Below are 24,013 nucleotides of genomic sequence, written 5' to 3' on the forward strand. Positions count from 1 at the left end.
AGGATGATTGTACCAGGGCTCTATTTCTCAACAGATTTGAAACTTCCCAGCTATGTGAGCAGCCACTCCATGCCCCAATCAACATGCTCATCACTGTTGAATGAGGTGAGGATAATGGGATGGCACAATATATCTATATACAGCATGAGAGCATTTGCGTAGGGCAATGATGGCTTTAGGAGGGTTCCCTGAATGAGTGCAGTCTGAACATATGGATTATATGAATGGATGCTTGCAGGAGAGTTGTAAATTAAGACTGGGAAAAAGCCATAAAGTATTGGTGTTTCCATGAGTACCAGACATGCATGTCCTGCAGTCCTACAGGCTTTCAGCTGGGTGAGGACTCCAGTTAGCCCTGAGACCAGGCACAGTGGTTAAGCACCTGTGAGGACAATTAAATCTTTCTGTTCCAAAATACGGTGGCTCCTTCAAACTGCCCACAACAGTAGTTGTTGGTACATGCTGCCCCCAAAAACATACCCCAAGGCAGTGGCTGTAAGGGTTACAGGTGGCACTGACCAGAACTGTGCCAGGGAATAGTTCAGCAATTAGCTATGCTATGTGTGCTAATGCCTGTACCCTGACAATTTTCTAGAATAGATGTAGCCTCAGAGATGTAACTAGGTTCAGTTGAGACCTTGGAGCCTGCAAAGTTAAAATACATTAACTCTGTAGCAAAGCTAAACACTAATGAACCATTTTTCAAAGGTTAACACCAATCCATCCTCTAACTCAGTGGGGAGACAATGTTCTTCCAGTAGCAAGCCATTACTGTGGCTAGGATCTTGGTGACTATGTCTGGAACCAAACAGGGCCAAACAAAAGGACTGTGGGGTGGTATCGCTACTGACCAGCGGAGAAACACTGCTGTTGGGCAGTTCCCTGGTGCTGTTCATGTGAACATACTCGAAGTGCAGCATGCAAAACATACCTTTCCTTCAGAAGCATTGTCATCATCCTCCTGGATTGAATTTGAATCTGCAGGTGATCTTAGGTACTCCTCATAAGGTCAGACAGGGCTGTCACCCCCATTTGCACTGAAGCATCACTAGTACCCCTGAGACCAGCTGAAGGAAAGCAGGTTATGATGTTACCCCTGATCAACACCAGGGTGTGATGCTGAATTGACTGCACAAGTAGAAATTTCAACAGCCTGTGCTGTCTGTAGATCTGTGCACTGAGCTTGAAAGAACTACAATATTGTACTTAGCAGGAGTATGCAGGGAGGTTAGCTGCTTTGTAAGGGAAGGAGGAGTTACGGTTTCTTGTTTGTTCCAAAGCGACCTCTCTGGACTTCCTACCATCCTACCACCGTATCCAGTTCTCCCAGCAAATCACGTGTAAATGGAAGTTGTCTTTCAGTGCTTATCTGGGTGCTGTGGAAAACAGAGTGCAAAAGATCCATGTGAAAGGCGGAACTTTTATGTGTAGCATGCTGCACCAGAGCAGCTGGCATCTCTGAAGAGTGTCCAGCTTTTCTGCAGAGGAGCAACACAAGCTTTAAATAAAAGACAAATGTTTGAGGAAGGACAAGTGAAGGAGGAGGTCAGACATGAAGCAGAGGGAAGGACAAATTAAAAAAATTCCATTCCATTTCTCTTCTGCCCATACAGGATGAAGATATGTTCTGACTTCTTATGTTCTCTCTGCTGGAGCTGAGCCATCCACTCTGGGTGCACCTCCAGATGAGGTTGTGTATACATGGCCATTACTTAGCAGTAGAACAGGCTTTTTTGGATTATGGATACAGCGGAAGAGAATCTGGTAAGTAAAAAGTTTAGATCAACTGGGAACAGTGGAAGTTTGTACTGAGGTGCAAAATAGACATTTTAAGACACAGCAAGTTGCAGCCCTCTGACAGGTTAAAAAAGGGAGGTTAGGTTTGGGCTAAAGTAGCCTAGTACTTAAAGTAGATGCTCATCTAGAAATATTTCTGTCTCTGGACAGTTATTGTGGAATCATTAAAGAGAGACAGCAGAGAGGAACTGTTAGTGTGTACTCTCTAACTACATATCAGACCAACAAATAACAGTCAAACCCTGATCGGATGTTTTTTAAGATGCGTGCATGCTATTAACTCCAATGCTTGAACACCAAAGTGAAATTGCAGTTCTAGCATCTAATTCCTTTAAAATCTGTAAGACAGGTTCTCTTCTCCAAGCAGAGGATTGGAGTGAAAACAAGAATTGCAAGTGTTACTTCAGAAGGAAACCTAAACCACAATGCAAAAGAAGAATAACTATGGAGTCTTCAAAGCAGGACATAATGTAACTCATCCTGTTTTCTTACACCTGAATGCACAGCTCAGAGGCAGGGCTGGACAGTCTTTGGTTACACCAAGACTAGTTCTGTTCATTGTCAGTCCTTTGAGGTGTATATGCTGCATTGCAGAAACTCACAGGTTTGGCTTGTTTATAATAGCAATCAGAGGAAAAACCGCTCATCTCGCTGTAGTTTACCCGGGCAGAGTAGCACGCTACTGATCAATAGTAACATGTCATGTTTTGCAACTGCCCAGAGAAAAGATCCCTGAACTGAAAAGGGCAAAAGACCTGCTGATTACCTACTGCTAACAAAATCAATGGGCCAGAACAGGATTGTGAGGTGTCTGCCATCTACTGCTTATATTCAGTACAATTCAGTACAAACATGACCTTGTGCAAGAATATTTGCTATCATGAAAAACAGAACTGTAGGAAAGTGAGTTGAGCAGAAGCCACATTTTTGTTGGGGTCACATTTGTAAACTGTCAGGAATTCCTCCATCCTAATATAACACTTACCTGCATACATGAGGTCAAAGAAGATGATGAGGCAGTTAAAGACTAACTCAGCCATGGGGTGTGAGATGGCAAGATGAAAAAGTTGTTTGGAGATAAGTGTGCCTGCGTTTATATGTGCATGGATGCACACTCCTGCCCTTTCTCCCATTATGACTTCCATCCATTTTCCTGATCAGATTAAAAATTATACTCTCACACAACTTTTAACCAATTAGGAAGGATGTGCTACAAATTCAGAAGAAAAAAAAAACCTTGCCAGCTCTTGCTGTTTCAAGTTAAAAGATGATTTTAAAAATCATTGCATGATGCCACAGGGCACTTTGGATGTGGTCCATCAATTCAGACAGATGTTGTATTATTGATTGTGTTGAACTACTTTCAAAATACTAAAGAGTTAACGATTTGTAAATAAACATTTACCCTGCTGGTAGGAGTTATATTCTGGCTACATAAAGTGGTGATGCTAACAGGTGTTTTTTAATTTATTTTTTATTTTTGGGGGGGGATCTGCTGCAGTATTAGCACTTTTAAAAAAGAATGGTCCTTGGGGAGGTAAATCTTACAATGAAAAATGGGTTTCATTTGTTACTGAGGAGTCTAAATTCCTTTTGGTTATTGAAGAGCGAGTAAATTAGAAGAAAAACATCTTGACTTAAAAAACGTCTTTTGAAAATTGCACAGATAATGTCTCCTGTTGCTTTCATTGGACTGAATATAGTTGTCAAATTTAATACAAACCAGTCAAACCAGTTAATACAAGGCAGTAAAAAGTGATGTTTCCTCTAAAAACTGTTGTCTCATTCTAATGAAGTCCAATCTGAAGTGATATATTCAAAGTCAATTTTTAACTCATGCCAATTTATCTTCATAACAAAAAACTATTTTCATTTAGAAAGATACATATAGCATTCAACTATGTATTCCTGCATTTTGTACCATCCCCAAAGTATCCATGATAAATAAATTAATCTCTCCCATAAAAATTCAATATGCCTTTTTCAAATGCTTATTAATGTTTCCTAGACCTTACTGTTTTGTTTGGGTTTGGGGCGTTTTTTGTGGTTTTTGTGTTTTTTTTTTTTTTTTTTTTTTGTGTGTGTGGTCTTGTTTGTTTGTTTGGTTTTTTGTTGTGTTTGGGTTTTTTTTTTTTTCCTGGTTCTTTTTTTCTTCTCTCTCTCTTTTTTTTCTTTTAGGTTAAGTACCAGTTAATTAAAATTAAATTGTAATTATTTTTATTGGAAAACTGATTCTTTTGAAGAAGTGCAAACTCCACTGTGGCTTCTTCTTGATCTAAAGGAAGCTTCTGTTGTTACAGTTTGCACCTACAATTAATATACAGACAAATGTACGAGCTTGATTTCTATAAATGCTCATTCCAGTAGCTGAAATGGATCTGCTGTATTTTATTCATCAATGAGCCCTGGAGTTCTGATGGTTTAGAAGATTTTAGTCTCTGTATTTACAGTGTATTAACTTCTTCCTTCCAAGCTGCATCAGAGCTTCAAAATAAATGGATGTTTTCAACCAAAGCCTTTCTCTTAAAGATGGAAGAATCTTACCTGACAGATACTCTGATTTCATTCATTCACACTGGTACATAGGTCTCTAGTGCAGTTACTCTTTCCAGCCTTGCTCTGGCGCTTGTTTTGGTGATTAATTTGCTTTATACACAGTTCCTTACCTGAATTAGCAAATGTTCTTCCTGAAGTACACCTGACCTTTGTATTGCAAACATGCTGAAAAAAGTATTCTGCTTTGATAGGGAAAGCTAATTTGCTTTTAAGTACTGGGATAATTTTTTCTCTGTCATATCCTCAATGAATATTACTGTTTCTCTTCAGTTACACCAGAGAGTATAAAGAGCCTCACTGGCTGTGGTTAAAATGACAAAAAGTGTTTTTTCCAACAGAAACCTCATCTTTCTAACAGATCTATCATTACCGTTCCCTGGTAAGCTGTTTCTCTTTCTGGTGTGTGAGCACAGCATGTGAACTCAGCACCACAGCAGCCCAGATGACGCATGGTTTGTGCTCTGTATTAAGTTGAAGGGTGTGCAATAAGTTCCTGTAGCCTGCAGGTTAATGCTCTAGGGGGGAAGCAACCACTGAGAATTTTTTAACATCTCATTGATGGTGCTTCACCATTTCAGTTCCCTGCTAAGCTGTAGCAGCTAATCGGGGTACAGAGAGGAGTAAGCCCTGTGAAAGGATCAGCACAAACAGAATTCTGGACACATTTTTGCTGGGTCCACTTCAAATGCTAGTTCAGTATCTCCTAAAAACTGCATGTTGTTCAGTCTTCTCTCCCTTCAAACAGCTTTTCTGTGTGATCCCATCCACCCCCCACTTTTGTGTGATCCCATCTCCCCCCCACCACCTCTTGTCACTGCAACTCTAGGCAGAGAAATAGCCAGCTACCCCACTGTGTGGAGTGGAAGAGCGAGAACTGACAGTCATGACTGGGCGATAACAAGCATAAACCCTGCTGGCCATGACTTGGCCAAGCTGAGGGTCTGCCAGCAATTAAAGGATTAAAGGTAGATGTTTCCTGCTGGAAGCAAGTAAAAGCACTTTATTTTCCCCCTTGGAACTTCTGTGACTTGGAGTGAAACCCTGCTGTACATATACAACTGTGTGAACTGAAGTAATTTGCCATTTCACAAAGGCGCTCAGCATTTTAGGGAAATGGACTATAAATGAGTGCAGTGAATTGCTATGCACACATGTTAAATGTTATATAAACTGTTTTCCTCATTACCATGTTGTAATAATGGAGTCATGACTTTTCCAAGAAAAAGAGAAGATGTGATTCAGCTGACCCTGGGAAATAAGTTTTTATAGTAAATTGGAAAAATAAAGCTCAATTTCACAATATTATGTTATATTATTGTATCAGTTTAGTATAGTAAGTGTGATTTGCTTCTGCCTTTTGAAGGTAGCAATCTAGTAATTTAATACTATATTTGTCAGCAAATGAACATGTATTTCCAACACAGACTGTAGATTAGATCTTAAAAAATAATAATTTGGAGTTTGACCTCCATAGTTACTGCCTGATAAAATATAAGTAAATATGTCGTTTAAAGTATGCAGTAGACAACTATATAGGCAAAAGACTTCAGATATTATGGTGATATCTTTGCGAAGAATATTAGCATTTACTAATCATTCCTATAGTTGCTGCTGTTATATTATATTAACAATTCTTTAAATATGTGAATGCCAGAAGGGGAAATTCACAAAAAGGAAAATCACTTTACATATAACTTAGTGGGATAACAATGTTTAGAACCTATTTTAAAGAAACCGTGACAGACATCTTTCATTCATCAGTCTGCCACAACAGGAAATTACTTCCTCTAATACGTAATGAAATAAATAAAGGTCAGATGGTTCGTTTGTCTGCATTTACTTTGCACAGTTCTACCAGTAAAACAGGATGTTTTCTGTTAACATTGCTCCAGGTTTCCTGGTAACGATAGCACCAAAATAAGGACCAGATTTTGTCTAGGTGAAATTCACTCCTCCTGCATAAAGCCCTATGTCTAGAATCTGCAAAGAAAAAAGCTGAAGTAAGATGTGGAAGCTGCTAAATTTATGTGTAAGCACCAGGCTGCGATCTGTACAAGCTTACAGGAGTTAGGTACTCGGCTTCTACTGACGCTCAAAGGAGGTGAGCACCTTCGTTCTTAAAGCTTTTTTGAAAATTCCAGCCCTGTAAGATGTAACAGCCTCCCCTTATTTGCTCAGGGACAGTACATATGTATACATATATATGAATAGCGCCTTGGATATTCAAAATCTATGCAAGGAAAAAGAAGAGCATAGAGCATGCAGCTTCTCAGCGGCGAAGAGACAGCAGCCTCGCTGAGCCATACTGCTTATAAGACAGGCTGTTGGATCTTCCTCATAGACCACACTTGACTTGTGCCCTTAAGAGATCTTCAGCTCAGCCAGAAAGATGAGGGGCTGTGAATTATTTGTTGGAAAACTTTGAACCGTGTGAACTGGGTTCAAGTGGAAGGAAGGGCTTTAAGTCAGCCGCATGTGTGCTGGATGTTCCACCTAACTGGAATGTGGTTTGTGTTGAGGTATGTTTTCTTTCGCTATTTTTTTCCTGAAATGTGCAATTACAAAAGATAAAATATTTACATCATTGAAAATGAAATTTCAGTGTCATCTTTTTCTGTCATAAAATTGAATATCCCTATGTGCAACAGGTGAATTATTTTCCTTGGGGATCAGATACAAAACTGTTTTCAATACAGAGAACAATAAACTGATTACTACAGCTATATACTTTCTGATCAAGAAGTTTTCCTGTCTTCAGTGGTGATGCTTGTCCCATAGCTCCCGTATCAGCTGTGTGCCAGGCTTCACAGTAGTTGCTAACCAGTCGGATCCCATTTGCAGTTGAACCATGCCATATTACTTTCTGAGGCCTGAAAGGGAATGTTAAGAATTTATTATTTCCTGAAAAAGTCCCTTCTTTTGCTTTATTCAACTGCACACCTATTGTGTGTGGTGACTGTATTTCTGCTTTCTTTCTGCTTGAAGCAAACAATAGATAGGGTAAGATAAAGACCCAAGGAAAAGGGAGAAAAGGAGAACACAACCTGATATCCCATTCAGAGGGTATCAGAAGTGGAAAAGAAAGAAGGCATAAGGAAAGGGAGAAAATTTTATCACATTTCTAGTAGCCCAAGATATTGCTACTTATAGTATCTGGTAAAGATAAATGTCATGTAAAACTTATAAATAGTAATGCAAACTCACCAAGATGGATCAGTCATAATGTTCCTCCCATCAAATGAGTATATTGGAACATGAATGTTGAACTGTCCACCGTTTCCATTAAATATAGATTCCCAGTTACTGAAAAGTGTTTCTCCCTGTTAAAATCAAAGCTACTTTTACAAACAAAACAAATCCAAAATGCATGTCATACCTGACTTTTATAGACTTATCTATAAATTAAAAATCTTATCTACATTTAAGAATACTTATGATTCCAGCTTTCACATCAGTTTTTGCATGATGCTCCTGAACAAACTTGTCTCATTTATCATCGCTATGCTAACAGCTCTCTGATCCATGCCTTTGCCTCACAGTTGCATCTCTGTTCTATTGTCACTCCAAATATTCAGCCTGATCATTTCCATTTCCACTGTCCTTTTCCTCCCAACTGTCTAAGGGGTTGCTTATAATTGCTGAATCTACAGAGAAAATATAAAGATGATTTGTATTGGAAATTCTGTTGAGGTCACAACTTTGTGAAAAGTGCTGCAAATGTTCAGGGCAAAAGCTTTGTATCAGGCTACCTCTCAAGATGCTTTTGAGGTTTCCAGTCAAAGTTGAAACGGTATTGTCTTTACAAATTTATCTCCAAGGCTCTTTATTTGCATGCACTTCAGAGTAGCATCCGTTCAGCATGTTCCAAGCTTCACGCGTTATTCCTGTAGGTTTCTTTTGGCCGTTCGTTCTGGGAGCCAGCCAATGCTACAGAGACATGGTTTGTTTTCCTCAGTTTTAGAGTGTGTCTGTTTATGTGAGACCACAAAATGACTCATGCTCTAGACTATCCTCTCAGTTTCACTGGGGTAAATCCAGCATCACTCCTAAGCACTGAATTTGCCTTTATCTTTAGAAATGAGAAAAATGAGTAAAATAGGCATTTTAGTCTTCTATATTCAGTGATCATACTAGAAGATAGATCATAATAGCTGTCTTTGAGAAATCAGGCTGCACTTTCCCTGCTGATATAAAAAATATCGAGAAAGCCGAACATCATGCTGTTGCTTTGTCAGCAGTTTGATCGAAGTAGGCTATTCGCATAGCTTTATTTCTACCATTAGCCTTAGGATATTAGAAAAAGGAACCCTTATAAATGCAAAGGAAAAGCAAGACAGTCTGTAACTTTCTACTTTATTACTAATTTTGTGTTTCTTGAACCTTACTCTGAAATACGAAACAAAGCTGCTGCTTTATAAAATGCCGTTTGGATTGAAACTTTCTGCTTTTGCCACTTTCCAAGATTTTGGAGCACCCACAGCCTATCCAAAACAAGTACTAAGCACTCATTTTTACCTTAAGATTGACTATTGGTAAATGGTTTCGGTCTGTTTTTCTGACAACTGTGGCCAAATCTTGCAAGTGTGATGAGAGGAAGGCTCTATAGGTAGACGTCAAACCTGCTAGTTGGGCCTGTTGAAAACACTGAAAATCTGCTCGCATGTCACCAGAAAATGGTAAGTTTAGAGCCGCTAGATGCAGCTGGAGAAAAAAAAGAAGAAAAACCACAGGGTTTTTTTAAGTTTATAATACTATGAAGACATATATTGGAAACAAACTAGACCCCCCCCTCCTCCTGCTAGCACAAGAACTAGTACCTTCCGTATCAGGTATGAAAGTGATTTGATGCCATAACATTACATTTCTTAAAGCTATGAGACCCATAGAAGACATACCTATTTATCTTAGAACATTAAGGAAACCATGAAGATTATATAACCCTAATAAATAAAATTATTTTAAAAACAGCTAATATTTTAGCAGAAGTCTTGGTGTTGTCACACAGACAAAATCCCAAATCCAAAAAGTAGTAAGAAGTGACCATATACCATTTAAAAATTCACTGTCATAAAATACAAGAAGTAGCATGCTTAAGTCAAACTCCAGATGTAAGAGAACTAATCCACATTTTTGGTTTCTGGAGGGGGTTTTTTGATTTTGATTGGAGTTTTTTTTAGCTGTAACTCAGTTACCTTGTTTCTCCAAATATTTTAAAGTATTTTAAATGAAGGCTTAGATTTTAAAGTATTCCAAAACAAGCAGCACCGTGAAGACAAAAAAAATTCTAATGAATATTTTACTGATTTAATTGTAACACTATTGTTAACTTAAAAATTACTGCGTGTTGCAGGTACAATCACTAAGTGAAGAGCTATTCCTAACTCAGAGTCAAGATTGTTTTTTTTTTTGTTTGAGTTGGGGAAGGGGCTACAATGATGAAAATAGATCTGGAGGAAACAATTTAAAATTGTCTCTGAGATGTCTAAACCAGATAAAGAAGAGTATTTGTAAATTTCTAAAGTAAAATCTGTGATTTTGAAGAGGAAATATCACAAATTTCCCTCAAGATACAAACTGTCATGTTTCAAACCACAGCTATGCAGTTGCAATACAGATCTCATACTTACTGCTGGTTTTCCATTGTTCGTATTTGATATTGGACTCAGTGCTGGAAGAGACTGAAATCCCTGTTATTTTAACACATGCAAACAGATATGTTAAATGCATTACTCGGAACAGAATTTTAGACACAGTAATTTTCTAAATAAAGCAAACATTGAACTCTCGATAATCTGAAACTGTCATGCTTCTGAAAAATAAACCCAAACCATGTAGCCAGAATAGTTTATCTACATATCATCGATTTGGTGTGTCATGTAAATATGTGTCTGAAAGCTGTCCTGGCCAGAGCTGCTTTGCTAGACCTGAATGTACCCATTTCACAGTGCTCTGCCAGAGCTGGCGTCAGTGCCTGATCACACCTGGAGATCTGCATGGAAGTAGCCTGCTCTTGGCAGGAGCAGATGACTGGTTCAGGAAAATCAAATCTGAAAATGTAAGAAGGATATGGAAACAAAATGTAGTGAGTGGGAATATTTCTCAAGGTCTTGGTAACTCCCTCTCTTAAGCAATTGTCATATAGAGGCCAGAAGGTCGATGATCTTCAGAGCTGTTTCAGGAACAGCAAAGTTTTCTTCTTCAGTTATGGGAAGTATGAGTAACAAGCCACTGACTGTACCAGTTGGAAAACTCACGTGGTGTCAGCTGGAGGCTGCAGACAGTTTCTTATAACATAAGGTCTAGACATTTTCCCAGCATGCTAAGTGCACTTTTCTCTGACCTACTCTAACTTTTTCTTATTTCTTTCTGGCCATCTTCCTTCTCGCTGCTCCTTCCTATCACTCTCTTGCATTTTCATTATCTCAGCAGTCAGATCAATTAACTTGTCATCAATAAGACTGTTTTCTATCCCCTTCACCACTTCTTGGTTTTCATCCTCCTGTGATTTTTTGGGACAGGCAGCATGTTCACATGCAGGTTGGTACAATACCTTGCAGAATGCGGTCAGATACAAACTAACAATTGAGGCTTTAGAATAGACCCTCAGCACACTGTGGGTTAAACTACATGCAGGTGATGATAATGTACCCTGAATACAGGACTATAATCTTTTAAAGAAAACCTGCTTTTCAGAAACACTTTTCTGTTTCCTTGAAAGGGACCAGGGCTTGATAATGCTGCTTTGTCTCTGTAGTGTTTGGATTGTCAGAAGATAATGGAAACAGATGACTGGCCGGTGCAAATCAATTTGCAAGTTTATGTAGTGGTAGGATGCTTATTTTGAACTGACAAGTCTCAATGGAAAATCATGTTGTGCAACGATCTGCCTGTAACTTCTGCCAAGTGTATTGCCTGTTTTTGCACATTTAGACTCAGTTTTTCACAGTCCAATATTTTGTACTTACATGGCTTGATATGGCTGGAGGAGGAAGGCTGTCAGCAGGGACAGGAATTAGCTCACCAAGCTGAAAGAACCCAAAAGGAAAAGCAAACAAAACCGTATCACCAGGAGCTTCTGAACTAAAAAAAAAGGAATCTTTGCACCCATACTTCTCCACCTGTGTAAAAAATATCTGCAACAATTCCATTTTGAGTAAGGGAGTTGGAAAGGGTTAGGACGTAGTGCAATAGTACCTGCAATTTTCTCCATCCATTTCGAACACGGATAAAAACCTCACTGGTTTCACTCAGATAGATTAGCGTACCCTCTGTTACCAAATGAACTTTTTCCAACATACCCTCAATGTTTTGGAATGTTGTAACCTGTCAAGTAGGAAAATCAAACACGTTTCATCGGACACACAAAACATTTTTCACGTTAAATTGTTAAATTTAAGTCTCATTTGAACCCATAAATGTCAAGGCTTCTTCCACAGGAAATGCTCATAAAGCCAGTTTTACATTATTTCATACAAAAAGCTTCAGTAACATAAATATCTTGCTACTTTGGCACACCAGCATCATCATTCTGTGTGTTGTAATAGAACTACACCAACAGTTAATTTTGCACAGGGTGAAGATCATTGCATCTATACAGCTTAACATACAGAGCAAATTGGTAGAGCTCAGAAGAGATAAGGTTTATAAATATCACGCACAATTCTAGATACATCTGCTTCTGTTATATTTTCCTTAGTGTTGTTGTGATCTCTTTTCTTTAAGGGTGTTTTCTTCCATCCCTTTTGTTATGTTTCCAGATGCTGCTAGTTTACACAGCAAGTATTTTTCAATTTCTTTTATAGATCATCAGGAGGCGTAAACTGATATCTGTCAGATATGGACATTGAACCTATTACCTCTGTCTTTGTCACCTGAAGATAAGAACACAGTCCTGAGATGGGTTGCTTCTGCAGTCAGTCTGTTTGATAAATTCATTTAGTGTAAAATCAGGAGAAAGTTTCTTGAGAGTGCCATTTCTTGACACTTGAGTGTCATTTCTCATTTCTTCAGTGAATCATGCAGACCCTACTATAGACTTACATATTGGTTTTAATGTTGATTCTGACATAAGTGGCCTTGGATCTCCTATCTAGGACTGTAGCTCCCAGCCTGTAACTACGGTTCTCTACCATGGGGCACCAGTCTTTGAACATCTCCTTTCTCCCCTGACCTGTAATCATTGTCAGGTCATGAATTTCTATGAGAAAAGGCAGTTAGCAGAGGTGGGAAGGCATTAGGAAACCTACACTAAGATTCTTGTTAGTTCATTTGATATGATGTAGATAATCTGAAAGTCTGCTTGTTTATTAGTGCATTCTCAAATGGTTGTCACAGATATCCATTGAATTTGCTTTTCTATCATAATGTGAGAATGTGGAAAAGGAAAAAAATGTAACGAACCCCCTCTGTTAGCCTGAATAATTTTTTTTTTTTTTGGAAACTACAAATATTTAATTAGAAATTAATAAGACAGAAGTCAGATGTCATTTTTACTACCTGGAAATCTGGAATACAATTCTGATTTGATTAATGCATTAAAAAAAGGAAACAAATTTATATGTATTCTCTGTCACAACAATATTTAGATTTGCTAGGGAAGGCTACTGTTTTCTTCTTAGAATCAAATGTCTGATATTACTGGGTTTTAATCCAGTAATGTAAAGTGTTTTTTTCACAGAAATTCAGCAGTTATTCTAGTATCTAAACTTGTTAATTTGCCACACTCTTCCAGAGACATTGCTTTGAACGTGGAATGTGCCCTTTTCCATTACTTTAGTACTTTATTGGTCTTTGCATTTGTTTGACCAGGCTGTTACTAACAAGGCAATGGACAGACTCATCACTTTTCCCAGCTTTATGGATTCCCTGCTGAAAAATTATGAGGTTCAGAAAAGCATATCACATGCTAATAAATAAAAACACAGAACAGAAGACATTCTAATAAATAAAAACACAGCTTTGCCTCCTCTCTGTGTACTACCAAAGACCACTAACAGATTTGAAGTAACATTTCAGTGACAAACTTCCTTATTTTGCTGTCTTACCAGACTCCTGGTTGCAGGTGGCCCTGGCTCTCCAGGAGGACCTGGTGGCCCAGGCATTGCAGCTGCTAAAATAAAACAAGCATACAATACATGTTGAAGGTCACCTTTTTTGAGAGAGAAGGTGAGTGACATAAATAAAGGACCTACTGGTGGTGTCTAGGAGTAGTGGGAGATTTAAATAGCCATAGGCCTTACATAGTCAAGTTCTGAATAGCTGTGTTCAAGCAGAAAATGCATTTTGAAGATTTTTTATAAAGCGATGGTGAAACTTAGTCTTTTCTCTGTTATTTGGAAGGTTAAGGTCAACAGATTGCAATCTGTTGTAGATACTTTGCAAATGAAGAACCATATGCACTTAAATTGACCAGAATGCTCTTCTGCTAACTGCTAATGATGTGCATATGGAAGACGTAGAACTTTTAACTCCTGCCTATATAAGCTTTGAGGGAGTCATTACATCTTTTGCTCTAAAAGTAAACAAAAATTAACTTCTTAGATAAAAAAATAATATGTGTAAACTGAGCTTATGTTTCAAAGCAACAAAGAATTCTCCAGTAGTATGAACTTGAATCTCTAAGACTGCAGTTCACAACATCTAGAACCTAGTACCTGTCTCTACTCCAAAACTGAATATCTCCTTCAGCTGAAAGTCCCTGTTTTCTGGAGTGAAAACTCCTTTCTTTCAAGGAAGGAAAGAAGGAAATATACAGAAGACAGAAAGCATCTTGTGCAAATGCATATCATGATAATTGAACATAAAGCTGTTCAGAAGAAAGAGCTTCTACACATGGACCCTGCTGAGCATCATGGTGTGTCGCAGCAGGGCTCTGTAGCTGAGATCTGGGCACATCTTGTATTAACCATAAGTAAAAACTCCTTCTGTAGAAGAAAACAGACATGCAAAGTGGGGGGCAACAAAACACGGGAGGGGATATAAAAGGCTAAGTAAGAAATCTGATTAGGAACAGCAAGGCATGATGAGAGCTAGTATGACATGGAAGAAAGAGATCTAGTGGTGGATAGTTGTCAGACTACCCAAGCATGGGGAAGTCTAGCATGTCCTAGCATGATGGTGAATCTGGAGTATGAACCATGAACAAAGAACTGCAAGGTTCAGCTCCTAAGTGGTCTGTAATTCTCACCTTACTGGGCACTTGAAAACAGTGTTTGGCTGCTCTTAGCTGTGCAAATAGTCCTATAAACCCAAATACAGACAGAACTGCTCTTCAAAAGTGAAGCAGAAATGGAGGGATGCAGGAATGTTCTCTGAAACCACCCTTTGGAGAAATTTTGGGAGCACAGCTGGTAGCCCTCCCACAATAACCAAAGTCTACTCATCCACAGCTTAATGGATCGAACAACTAAACTGACTGAAGGAGAGTAACAGAACATAAGCTAAAGGAGCATACTTTCTGCTTTCATAATTTTCAAAGGAATCAGGATCACAGTGATCTTCAGTGAAACTGGAGCTATAGATTCCCCTCCAACCCCGCAAATACATTCAGTGAAGAAAAAGTGTTGACTATCTTCTCTTTTACTGTATCTCTCCACTCTGAAGTAGTGTGATAGTCAGGATAAAGGATTGTAAGATACATTTTTAAAATAGAATTTGAAGCATGGAAGAGTCAGTAGAGGCTAATCCTGAGATTACTACTTCATTCCAGAGCTTGTGTTTTACTTACATGTAACTCTTGAATTAGGTGGCTACAGTTATGCACCAATAAAGCAAGTTCTAAGTGTTTAAAAGGAGCCTTGAAATCATCTTTTACAAATTGAAGAATCTATACTTTGAAGAATTTACAAGGGTCCTTCAGAGCGGTTCTTTCATGTCAATGTCAGGAGAAAGGGGGTCAGTTCTCAGGAGTGTTCACAGCTATTTATCTGCAGATAAGCTATTCCTCTTTCCACATACTGCGGTATGTGAGACCCATATTACAGTAAGAGCTTTAACAGAGATAACTGTGCCTTGAAGATAGGAAATAAATAAACATCTGTGTTCATAACATTTAGCAAAATGGACATCCATCAGTGTGCGGCCTAAAGAAGTTTCTTACAAAGCAAAGAGGAAGATGTGTAGGAGGATGATGAAGACTAATGGCAGAGAGGATAAGCGAAAGTATAGGGATAGAGTACTAATAATAACAACTTGTTTTGTCTGACTGGGTCTCTTAGCTAATATTCAGAAGTGCTTAAGATAAATTATACAGGAAAAGGCCTGAAGGCCTTTATAGACTTTATGGATGCTGATCTGTCCATATTATGATGATCAGGGGCTAATTCAGGTACAGGCCTGTGTTCCAATGTTGAACATATTAAGGATTTCTTCTTTCTCAAATATTCTTCAGAAGATGAACACTTCTGGTAGACACTCAGCTAATAATATTTACTGGATAAACTGGATTTAATTCACCTTGTCACTGGACGGCTATATAAACCAATTTGACCAGGTTCAAGCAATACCTGGAGAGAACAAATTTGAGACAGAGAGGTCTGCTCCCCAAACTAGCATATTGGAGGCACAGGTCTTGCAGGAAAACAGACAGATTGTTATTTCTCAGAAACGGAGATCTGTTATTAGCTAGGCCTGACCAAATTTTAGGCAGGACAGATCTGTATTATAGTCTCTCTATTTGGTTAACAATTCCCTTTCTGTTAGTATACCATCTTCAGATGAGATTAAGGAATGTTTTACTCTGGTTTTACCTGGCTGGATTCCCATGCTGGTCACAGTTCCCAGAGGGAGGAACCAGTCACTCACTCAGGGAGACCTGTCGAGTAATGTCAGAGGAGCCCAGGACCCCATCCACCAGCTCCTAATCTAAGGGCTGGACATTAACAGTATGAGGCTTGTCACTAGCAGACCTGTGACTCAAGAGAAGTCAAAACCATAAATGTCTTGAACTGTGACACATGGTTTCTAGCCACATATTCCCTTTGATGCATGTGTGAGATAATCCACCTGAAGCTCCAGTGCCACCTTCTTTGCAAAGTTCCTCCCTTGATGTGACTATTTGTGGCACATTTTACTCCTTTTCTAATCCAATAAATTGAAAATCATTAAAGGTACTGTAACCAACCCTCCTAAAATTTTGTTTCTATTAAGCATTTGCATAACAACTAGGTTTTAGAAGCAGTTCTCCAGTAGTTTCATTCTAGACCTAAACTCTGCTGTGGGTACTGCCTTTATATCATGGAATCATTTAGGTTGGAAAAGACCATTAAGATCATCAAGTCTAACCGTTACCCTGACTTCCAAGTCCACCACTGAACCATGTCCCTAAGCACCATATCTACCCATCTTTTAAGTACCTCCAGGGATGGCGACTCAACCACTTCCCTGGGCAGCTTGTTCCAGTGCTTGACAACACTTTCAGTGAAGAACTTTTTCCTAATATCCAGTCTAAACCTCCCCTGGTGCAACTTGAGGCCATTTTCTCCTGTCCTATCACTTGCTACTTGGGAGGAGACTGACATTCACCTTGCTACAACCTCCTTTCAGGTAGCTGTAGAGAGCGATAAGGTCTTCCCTCAGCCTCCTTTACTCCAGGCTAAACAACTCCAGTTCCCTGAGCCACTCCTCACAAGACTTGTTCTCTAGATTCTTCACCAGCTTTGTTGCTCTTCTTTGGACACACTCCAGCACCTCAATGTCTTTCTTGTAGTGTAGTGCCCAAAACTGAACACAGTATTCAAGGTGCAGCCACACTAGTGCTGACTACAGGGGACAATCACTTCCCTGTCCCTGCTGGCCACACTATTTCTAATACAAACCAGGATGCCATTGGCCTTCTTGGCCCCCTGGGCATACTGCTGGCTCATACCCAGCCAGTTGTGGACCAACACTCCCAGGTCCTTTTCTGCTGGGCAGCTTCCAGCCACTCTGCCCCAAGCCTGTAGCACTGCATGGGGTTGTTGTGATCCATGTGCAGGACCCAGCACTTGACCTTGTTGAGCCTTGTACAGCTGGCCTCAGCTCATCATCCAGATCCCTCTACAGAGCCTTCCTACCCTCGAGCAGATCAACACTCCCACCCAACTTGGTGTTGTCTGCAAACTTACCGAGAGTGCACTCGATCCCCTCATCCACATCATTGATAAAGATATTAAACAGAACTGACCCTAATACTGAGCCCTAGGGAACACAACTTGTGACTGCATTTAACTGCATTCACAACATAATGTGGGCATTCTTGGCCCACATTAACAACTTCTCAAATTTAGCCAACTCCTCAGTTTGATAGATTTTGCAATGCTCGTCTGATGGCTCGGCAGCCCGTCTCCATTATATAGACTCCTCACAGCCACCGTAAGGTTTTTCATGCAGTAGTGCTCCCATTGGCATTAGTCAGTGAAAATTGTTTGCAGAGAAATTGTCCCATTTGTGCTCCCAGTTCTAACTCACCCCACAGGATAAATCAGTAGAGGGCAGGAGGAGAGAGGGGAGCAATGTGGCTCAGGTGTGCAGAGTGGGCGGGTAGATGGAAGAACGGGTGTGTAAAGGAAGGCAGTGTGTGGGGGTCTGCATACGTGCCTATGCGCTTGCATATACAGTGAAAAGCAAAATCACACCCTCTCACCTGAGCCATATATTGCAGGGGGTCCTGGTGGGCCTGGTGGGCCAGGTGGGCCAGGAGGTCCAATTTTTCCATAACCTGGTAAACCAGGTAGTCCAGGTAATCCTGGAGGTCCTCTGGGTCCGACTACTGAATCCCCTTTTGGTCCCTATTATTGATAAAAAGTATTGCTTTGAATGTAACAGTTCCGCTGCTGCAGGGCCTTCATCTCTGATAGCAACATTTTCTGAAGGCCTGCCACCACACTCCTGTTTAGACATGAGTCTGTAGGTAATTTTTTTCAGTGAGGCATGGATATGAATCCTAAATGAAAAATTTGACCATACACTGAACTAAATTCAAGAATTTAAGTTTTAGAAAGCCTTCTGAAAGCTCTTACGCCTGTTCTCAGTAGCTGATATCTGCAAAATTCTTGACAGCACTCTCAAAGTCCTGAATCTCAACTCTGTGCTGAGACTACTTCTTTTGATGTGCTTATAAGCTAAGAGTTTGTCTGAAGGTACATGGTGGAAAGTTTTAACATAAAGTGTGTCTATGCAGGGTCTCATGCATAGAGAGACATTCGTCTCGTGATTAAATTTCTTTCTCTCTCCTGTGATCAAATGTCAGCTAATACTCCTTAAACTCTTCAGCTGCCATTCTTCCAGATTAAAAAGGCTCCATTTCTCTACATTGCCAGTTTAGCCATGTATCCTCAACCTAAATGAGGAAGGCTTGCGCTTCCTGTGCTCAAACTGGCCAGCATGGAACAGTTTTTGGGCCCTGGACTAGGAGAACTCAGTCTCTGATGGATCTCATCTGTGCCATCCAACTACTTCTTGCCAGTGGAACAGTTTCTCAGGTTCTCAGCAACACAGAATAGCACCGGGGGGATTTCTGAAGGTGGGCTTGCTAACCTAACACTTTGTCTTCAGATGTGACCCACCCATTCATGTTATTGGCATAGAATGTGACAATAGAATAACGCAATGTGCATGTTTGATGTCAGATCTCAGGAATAAACCAGTTTCCAAAGAATTAATGCATTTGATTCCAAAGCAGTTGTGGTGGCAGTTACTAGAAGATATAACAACTTGGTAGAGATTAGACAGTGCAAGAATTTTATAGGAATGATCTGGATGGGTACACACTGGACTTTTCATTCATGCTTTTGGATTACTGGAATAGAAAATAAGATCAATTATTTAGATGGCAAGTAATTTTCAAGTCAGCCTCTGTCTAACTTTATATAGTCTATTTTGACCTTTATGGGGATATAAGTAGTAGCATCCCAAATTATACATACTACCTTGATTTTTAATGCTGTTAATAGCATGAATCTGCACACTGAAGTTGTTGTATTAGACAGCTGAGCATAACATTGCATCAATTTTTAATAGCAAATTAATTCTATGTGGAACAGTGAGGTGTCTGTGTTTATGCCTACTGCAACTTTCTCATATTCACCTAATGGTTAGCATATGAGTTTTTATATAGCTCTTAGCATCATCTTGATGTTTGTCTCTTTTTAGTGCCTTCTAAATTAAAACAACAGGTACCCACAAATATTGCTACTCTACAATTTGCATAACTTACAACTAATCCTTGTCTTCCAGGTGGTCCAGGAGGTCCTGTCAGAAAAAAACCTCCATTTGGTTCTCCTTTTTCTCCTTTTACACCAGTGTCTCCATTGTCTCCTTTTTCACCCTTTAAAGAGAACATATTTTAAAACATTGAGCTGAAGTGAGATCAGAACTCTGTGCACTGATCTTTTAAATCCACATGAAATATCTGACTTTAATAAAGAAAAGCATCTGCTTAAAATCTTTTTGACATCACTTTCTTCAGTGATATAGAATGAAGAGAGCTGCTTTCTCTATTGAAGCTTCTAGGCTCTCAGTGCAGGGTGTAGGCGAGGTGGGGTGAGGTAGAGGCAGAGAAAATGCCTCTGTTGCTGTTTCCTGCTATTCTACCCAGCAAAACCTTGTTCTGTGCTGTAGCTGGAGGCAAAGAGAAAGTCAGAGGAAGCATAAAAGCCTGGCTTTCTGCTTTTCTCCATCATCAAGGAAAAAGCAAAGCAAGATTGTAAAGGAATGGACAGATTTTTAAAAGTATGCGGCAAAGTGAAGAATACTGTGCATAGAATGAGAGAGAAGGGCAGCGGTGTGTACCAGGATAACAGAAGAGACACCACATAAAATTTCATATGCTTTGAACTGCATGTCTCTATTCTTCATCATTGATTATCAGTTTGAGGAAAAGAGTGATCGGTAAGAAGCAGCATTTAAATTCTAGGTCATTGTCTCTCTCTGCAAATTAGCTACAGCAGTTGTAGGTTCCTCCACGCATTATTTCCTTCTGTCTGTCTGCTGTATTTTTTCCCTTTGACTTTTTTTTGGTCTACTTTATTTCACCTTTCTGAGAAATAAACTTGTGAATAGAAGATGCAAAGGGGCAAAGCAAGAATGGCGGGTAGCTGCAGAAAGCCAGTAGAGATGTCTATGTATCGCTCCTCCTCTGACTTTTCTTCTTTTTAGTTTCCCAGTAAACAGGACTGTAAAGCTTTCTGTATGGCATGCCATTTTGCAGACATGAAGGACTAGATGAAAAATGAGTTATTTGTGGCTAAAGCTACAGACACTGTTCCATAAGATCAGAGAAGCCATATCAGCTCTGCCATGCATGCATGGGCCACTTTATACCATGGAAATAACTTAGGTGCCCTCTGTGAAGCAGAAACAAAATCTGAAAACTAGACAGCACCGAGTCCTTCAAGGAAATTGACAGTACACTGCTTTTGGTGAGACCATTAAATGAAAACTTGATTCAGTTTTTTCAGATCTACTGATAAAGAGCCTTGTTCACTCTTAAACTTTTAAAATAATATACATTATTATTCATTTTTGTCATTTGGAGCAGTCAGGAGAATAATGGGACAAAGAGAGACCAAACACATCAAGGTATAGGTATACTTTGTTGTAAGAGACTCCAGGAAGAGTAGTTTTGATCACTTTAACTTATTTTATTTAGTGTGCTTAAAATAAAAGTAGCATTACACAGAAGTGATTTCCCCACCCCCTCCATGTGTTAATTGTTGCTAAATTTTTCTAGAAGCCCTTTAGGTAATGGATGTCTTTTACCTGAGCTGGCATGGAAACAGAAGCATTCATTTATGACAGATAATTTATACCAATTTATGTTAGGTAACAGTGAATTATGACTCACTTTAATAACACCAGGAAGGGAAAAAGCTCAGTAATAAATTTTTGTCAAAAGTAATATTTATGTACTATTGACATCGGCTATCCTTATACTTGTAATAAACTTGTCTATGCAGCTGGAGTTTAAGAAATGAACATAATTTGTAATTGCTGATGCTCTTATCTGTTTTGTGTATTTCACCACGCTATACTGTTTTATGCTTTATTTATAGTAAAGTACACTTTAAAAAAAGTTTAACAGAACTCAAACACAAATGGGATATAATTACCTTTATGCTATTAATAAAGTGGCTGAAATATGATGGAGGCAGAGGTGGACCTAAAAAATGAAGAAAATACAATAAAGTACAATAATTATCTGTAATTTTCTTTTTAAAAGCTCTGCTTTGGATATTACTGGTTTAGGATTTTAAAGGAAAATTATTTACAATAGTAACATTAACTTTTACATCTAACAGCTATTTTTAGTTTGGTTTCCTAACAAAGCGAGGCTTATATGCTTTACCTTGTCTGTCACTCCTTCACCTTAAAAACTGAATCTGATTGTGAATTTCAGACAAATTTTAAAGCAAAGAATGCTCAAAGATGAAAAAATTCCAGTTTTCTGAAAGAAAAGCATCCAAATTAACCGTTTTGATGGAAACCAAGGTAAAAGAGAAGTTTTCAATATGTTTTGTCAGCAGTGGAGTGGCCAATACATACTTTTGTTGTCTTTCATGAAAGGACAGTACCGTAACTGACAAGGTAAAGAAACTGTAACTGCTGTGCTGCTGATCATAGAATAACAGTTCCTTGACATTTTTCTGCAACACAAACCAGTACCAGTATCAATAGTTATACCAGGCAAGGTATAACTATTGATCAGTTAGTGATCAGGCAAGGCTGTCAAGTCACAAAAAGTCTAAAAAGCCTTCAAGTATTCTCTGTTTGGCATACACTTGAAAAAAAGACTGGTTTACATTTGCCCATAATAACTCAATATATTTTCTTCAAATGTGTTCTGATTAATTTTTGATATCTTTGGGTCCCACAATATGCCATAAGATCTCAATATGTTATCTCATATACAATTAAGTCAAGTAGACATTGTGTACACCTGTACTCTGGGACAGAAATATATTCCCACTATGGCAGCTATTTTGATTTTTTTCCAGTCCTGCCAATTACAGCTTGCTGCAGTGATTTGCTTGATCCATGTGAGGGGATGGGGAAAAGACAGGTGGAATGGAATGATAGGTGCCCTTCTCAGATGTTGCTTGGTATTAATCTCTACACTGGCCCATATCTGAGGTCTTTCTAGGATGACCAGCATACAGACTAGGCCTGGGCGAGGTATGTGATGGAGAAGGAGGTCACTAGTCAAAGTGGAAGTCAAAAATCTGTGGTAGGGGACCAGTAGATTCAACCTACACTGGTAGGCAAACTGTGTTAGACCAGTTCGTCAGTCCTGAGGTAAAGTGGCACAGCTTCCATCCATATAGCTAAACTGTCCTCCTCGCCCTCGAAGCATGAGACTTATTCATGCAGCCTGTTGCACCAGTCCCTGGCTTAAGCTATCCCCCAGACCATCCTATTGTCTGGGAAAGTGTTACTTGTTGTAGGCCGAATCCAGGCCAGGAAACACGGGAACAATTAAAATGTGGGACAATTGTCCTCTGTGTCCTGGATCTATTTATTTTACTAGTATACACAGTCAGAGAAGTTTGCGGGACATGGCTTGTCAATGGACAAATTTTGTTCAGTCCTTTTCTGTAGACATTCAGTGGAGGGCTGGTAGGCAATTTTTGTCAGGACCTTTACGGATCTTAACACTAGCCAGAGGAAAACATACTTTGTTGCGTGGCTTCTGCTGGTAGACTAGACATTTTCATTTCAGTTTGTTTTCAGGAGTGTGAAAGAGACTAACAGCACTTTTCACATGCATAATCAATGGTAAAATCATGCCCTCCCAACAATGTGTCCCCACAAGTCACAGAACTTTGATGACCTTTCTTTTAGAAAATGGGAAACTACTTTCATATCTGGGATCTGATCTAGAAATTAACTTAGCCACTGGAGCAAGATAACTCCCTTATTACCAGAATTAATGCTTGCCCAGTGAGAAGCCATCTTGCTCCACCTTACTGATTTTCCTTTAGCACCATTCCTTCCAGGATTCATAGAGGAAAAAGTGAAACTTCTTCATACAGAAAAGAAGGTCTCAGGACCAAGAAACAGGCCAAAGAGTGGATTTGGATGGATGTGAAAGCTTGTCCAGAATGCCAGGTTGGCTTTTTGGGGAATGACCTGCAGTAAGCGAGGGGATTGACTGTGGTCAAGGGCCACCATGCTGCAATAAACACTACATTTTTGATTAGCAGATCTTCAGCCTTAGGCAACTGGGTCTGAGACTGTGATACAGTGAAGTCTCCTCCTCTATTTATAAATGCATTTTCTTACAAGGCTCCAGACTGTGTTCCTCCAACCAGAAACACCGGGGTTGTGATGGAGCATTGCACGTGTGGTTGGAACACAGCAGGTATGCTCTGGATACTTACTACACCTGCCTCTATACAGAGGAGCTAAATAAAGTGTGGCCTGCCATTTACCCGCTTTGTGTGTTGGCTTCGTATTTTTGCATGTTATCAATTAATAGAGGCCTGCTTGTAACGTTGGAGAGGAGACATTTTGTGAAAAAAAAAAAAAAAGTCATGTGGACAAGTACCACAGTTCAGAAAGCTTTTCTGATTGCTGCAACTCAGCAGGTCTTGTAGTGTAAGGAAATTGAGCCATCTGTCCGTCAGAGAAGGTTTTGAAAAATTCCTGTACTTTAATCATGTTCCACTACCCTGGAACTTCTGGC

General features: G+C 39.4%; 1 protein-coding gene across 2 annotated transcripts in view; it reads right to left on the bottom strand.

Annotated features, from left to right (window-relative positions):
• Nucleotides 1-5,292: 5,292 nt before the first annotated feature.
• COL15A1 (collagen type XV alpha 1 chain) overlaps nt 5,293-24,013 on the bottom strand; it is a 153,891-nt gene continuing 135,170 nt past the window's right edge. The window contains exons 34-43 of one of the 2 annotated variants that reach the window (XM_074899784.1): nt 21,441-21,490; nt 19,547-19,657; nt 17,975-18,119; nt 13,398-13,462; nt 11,548-11,676; nt 11,319-11,378; nt 9,981-10,040; nt 8,869-9,054; nt 7,558-7,673; nt 5,293-7,223 (exon numbers count right to left, since the gene is read on the bottom strand). In XM_074899784.1, coding sequence (XP_074755885.1) covers nt 7,007-7,223; nt 7,558-7,673; nt 8,869-9,054; nt 9,981-10,040; nt 11,319-11,378; nt 11,548-11,676; nt 13,398-13,462; nt 17,975-18,119; nt 19,547-19,657; nt 21,441-21,490 — 1,139 coding nt within the window. In that variant the 3' untranslated portion in view covers nt 5,293-7,006. Of the gene's footprint in view, nt 7,224-7,557; nt 7,674-8,868; nt 9,055-9,980; nt 10,041-11,318; nt 11,434-11,547; nt 11,677-13,397; nt 13,463-17,974; nt 18,120-19,546; nt 19,658-21,440; nt 21,491-24,013 lie in introns of those variants that run through there. The other variant, XR_012633173.1, reaches the window with a different exon arrangement.

The sequence above is a fragment of the Athene noctua genome, chromosome 2, assembly GCF_965140245.1.
Source record: "Athene noctua chromosome 2, bAthNoc1.hap1.1, whole genome shotgun sequence".
Classification (NCBI taxonomy): Eukaryota; Metazoa; Chordata; class Aves; order Strigiformes; family Strigidae; genus Athene; species Athene noctua.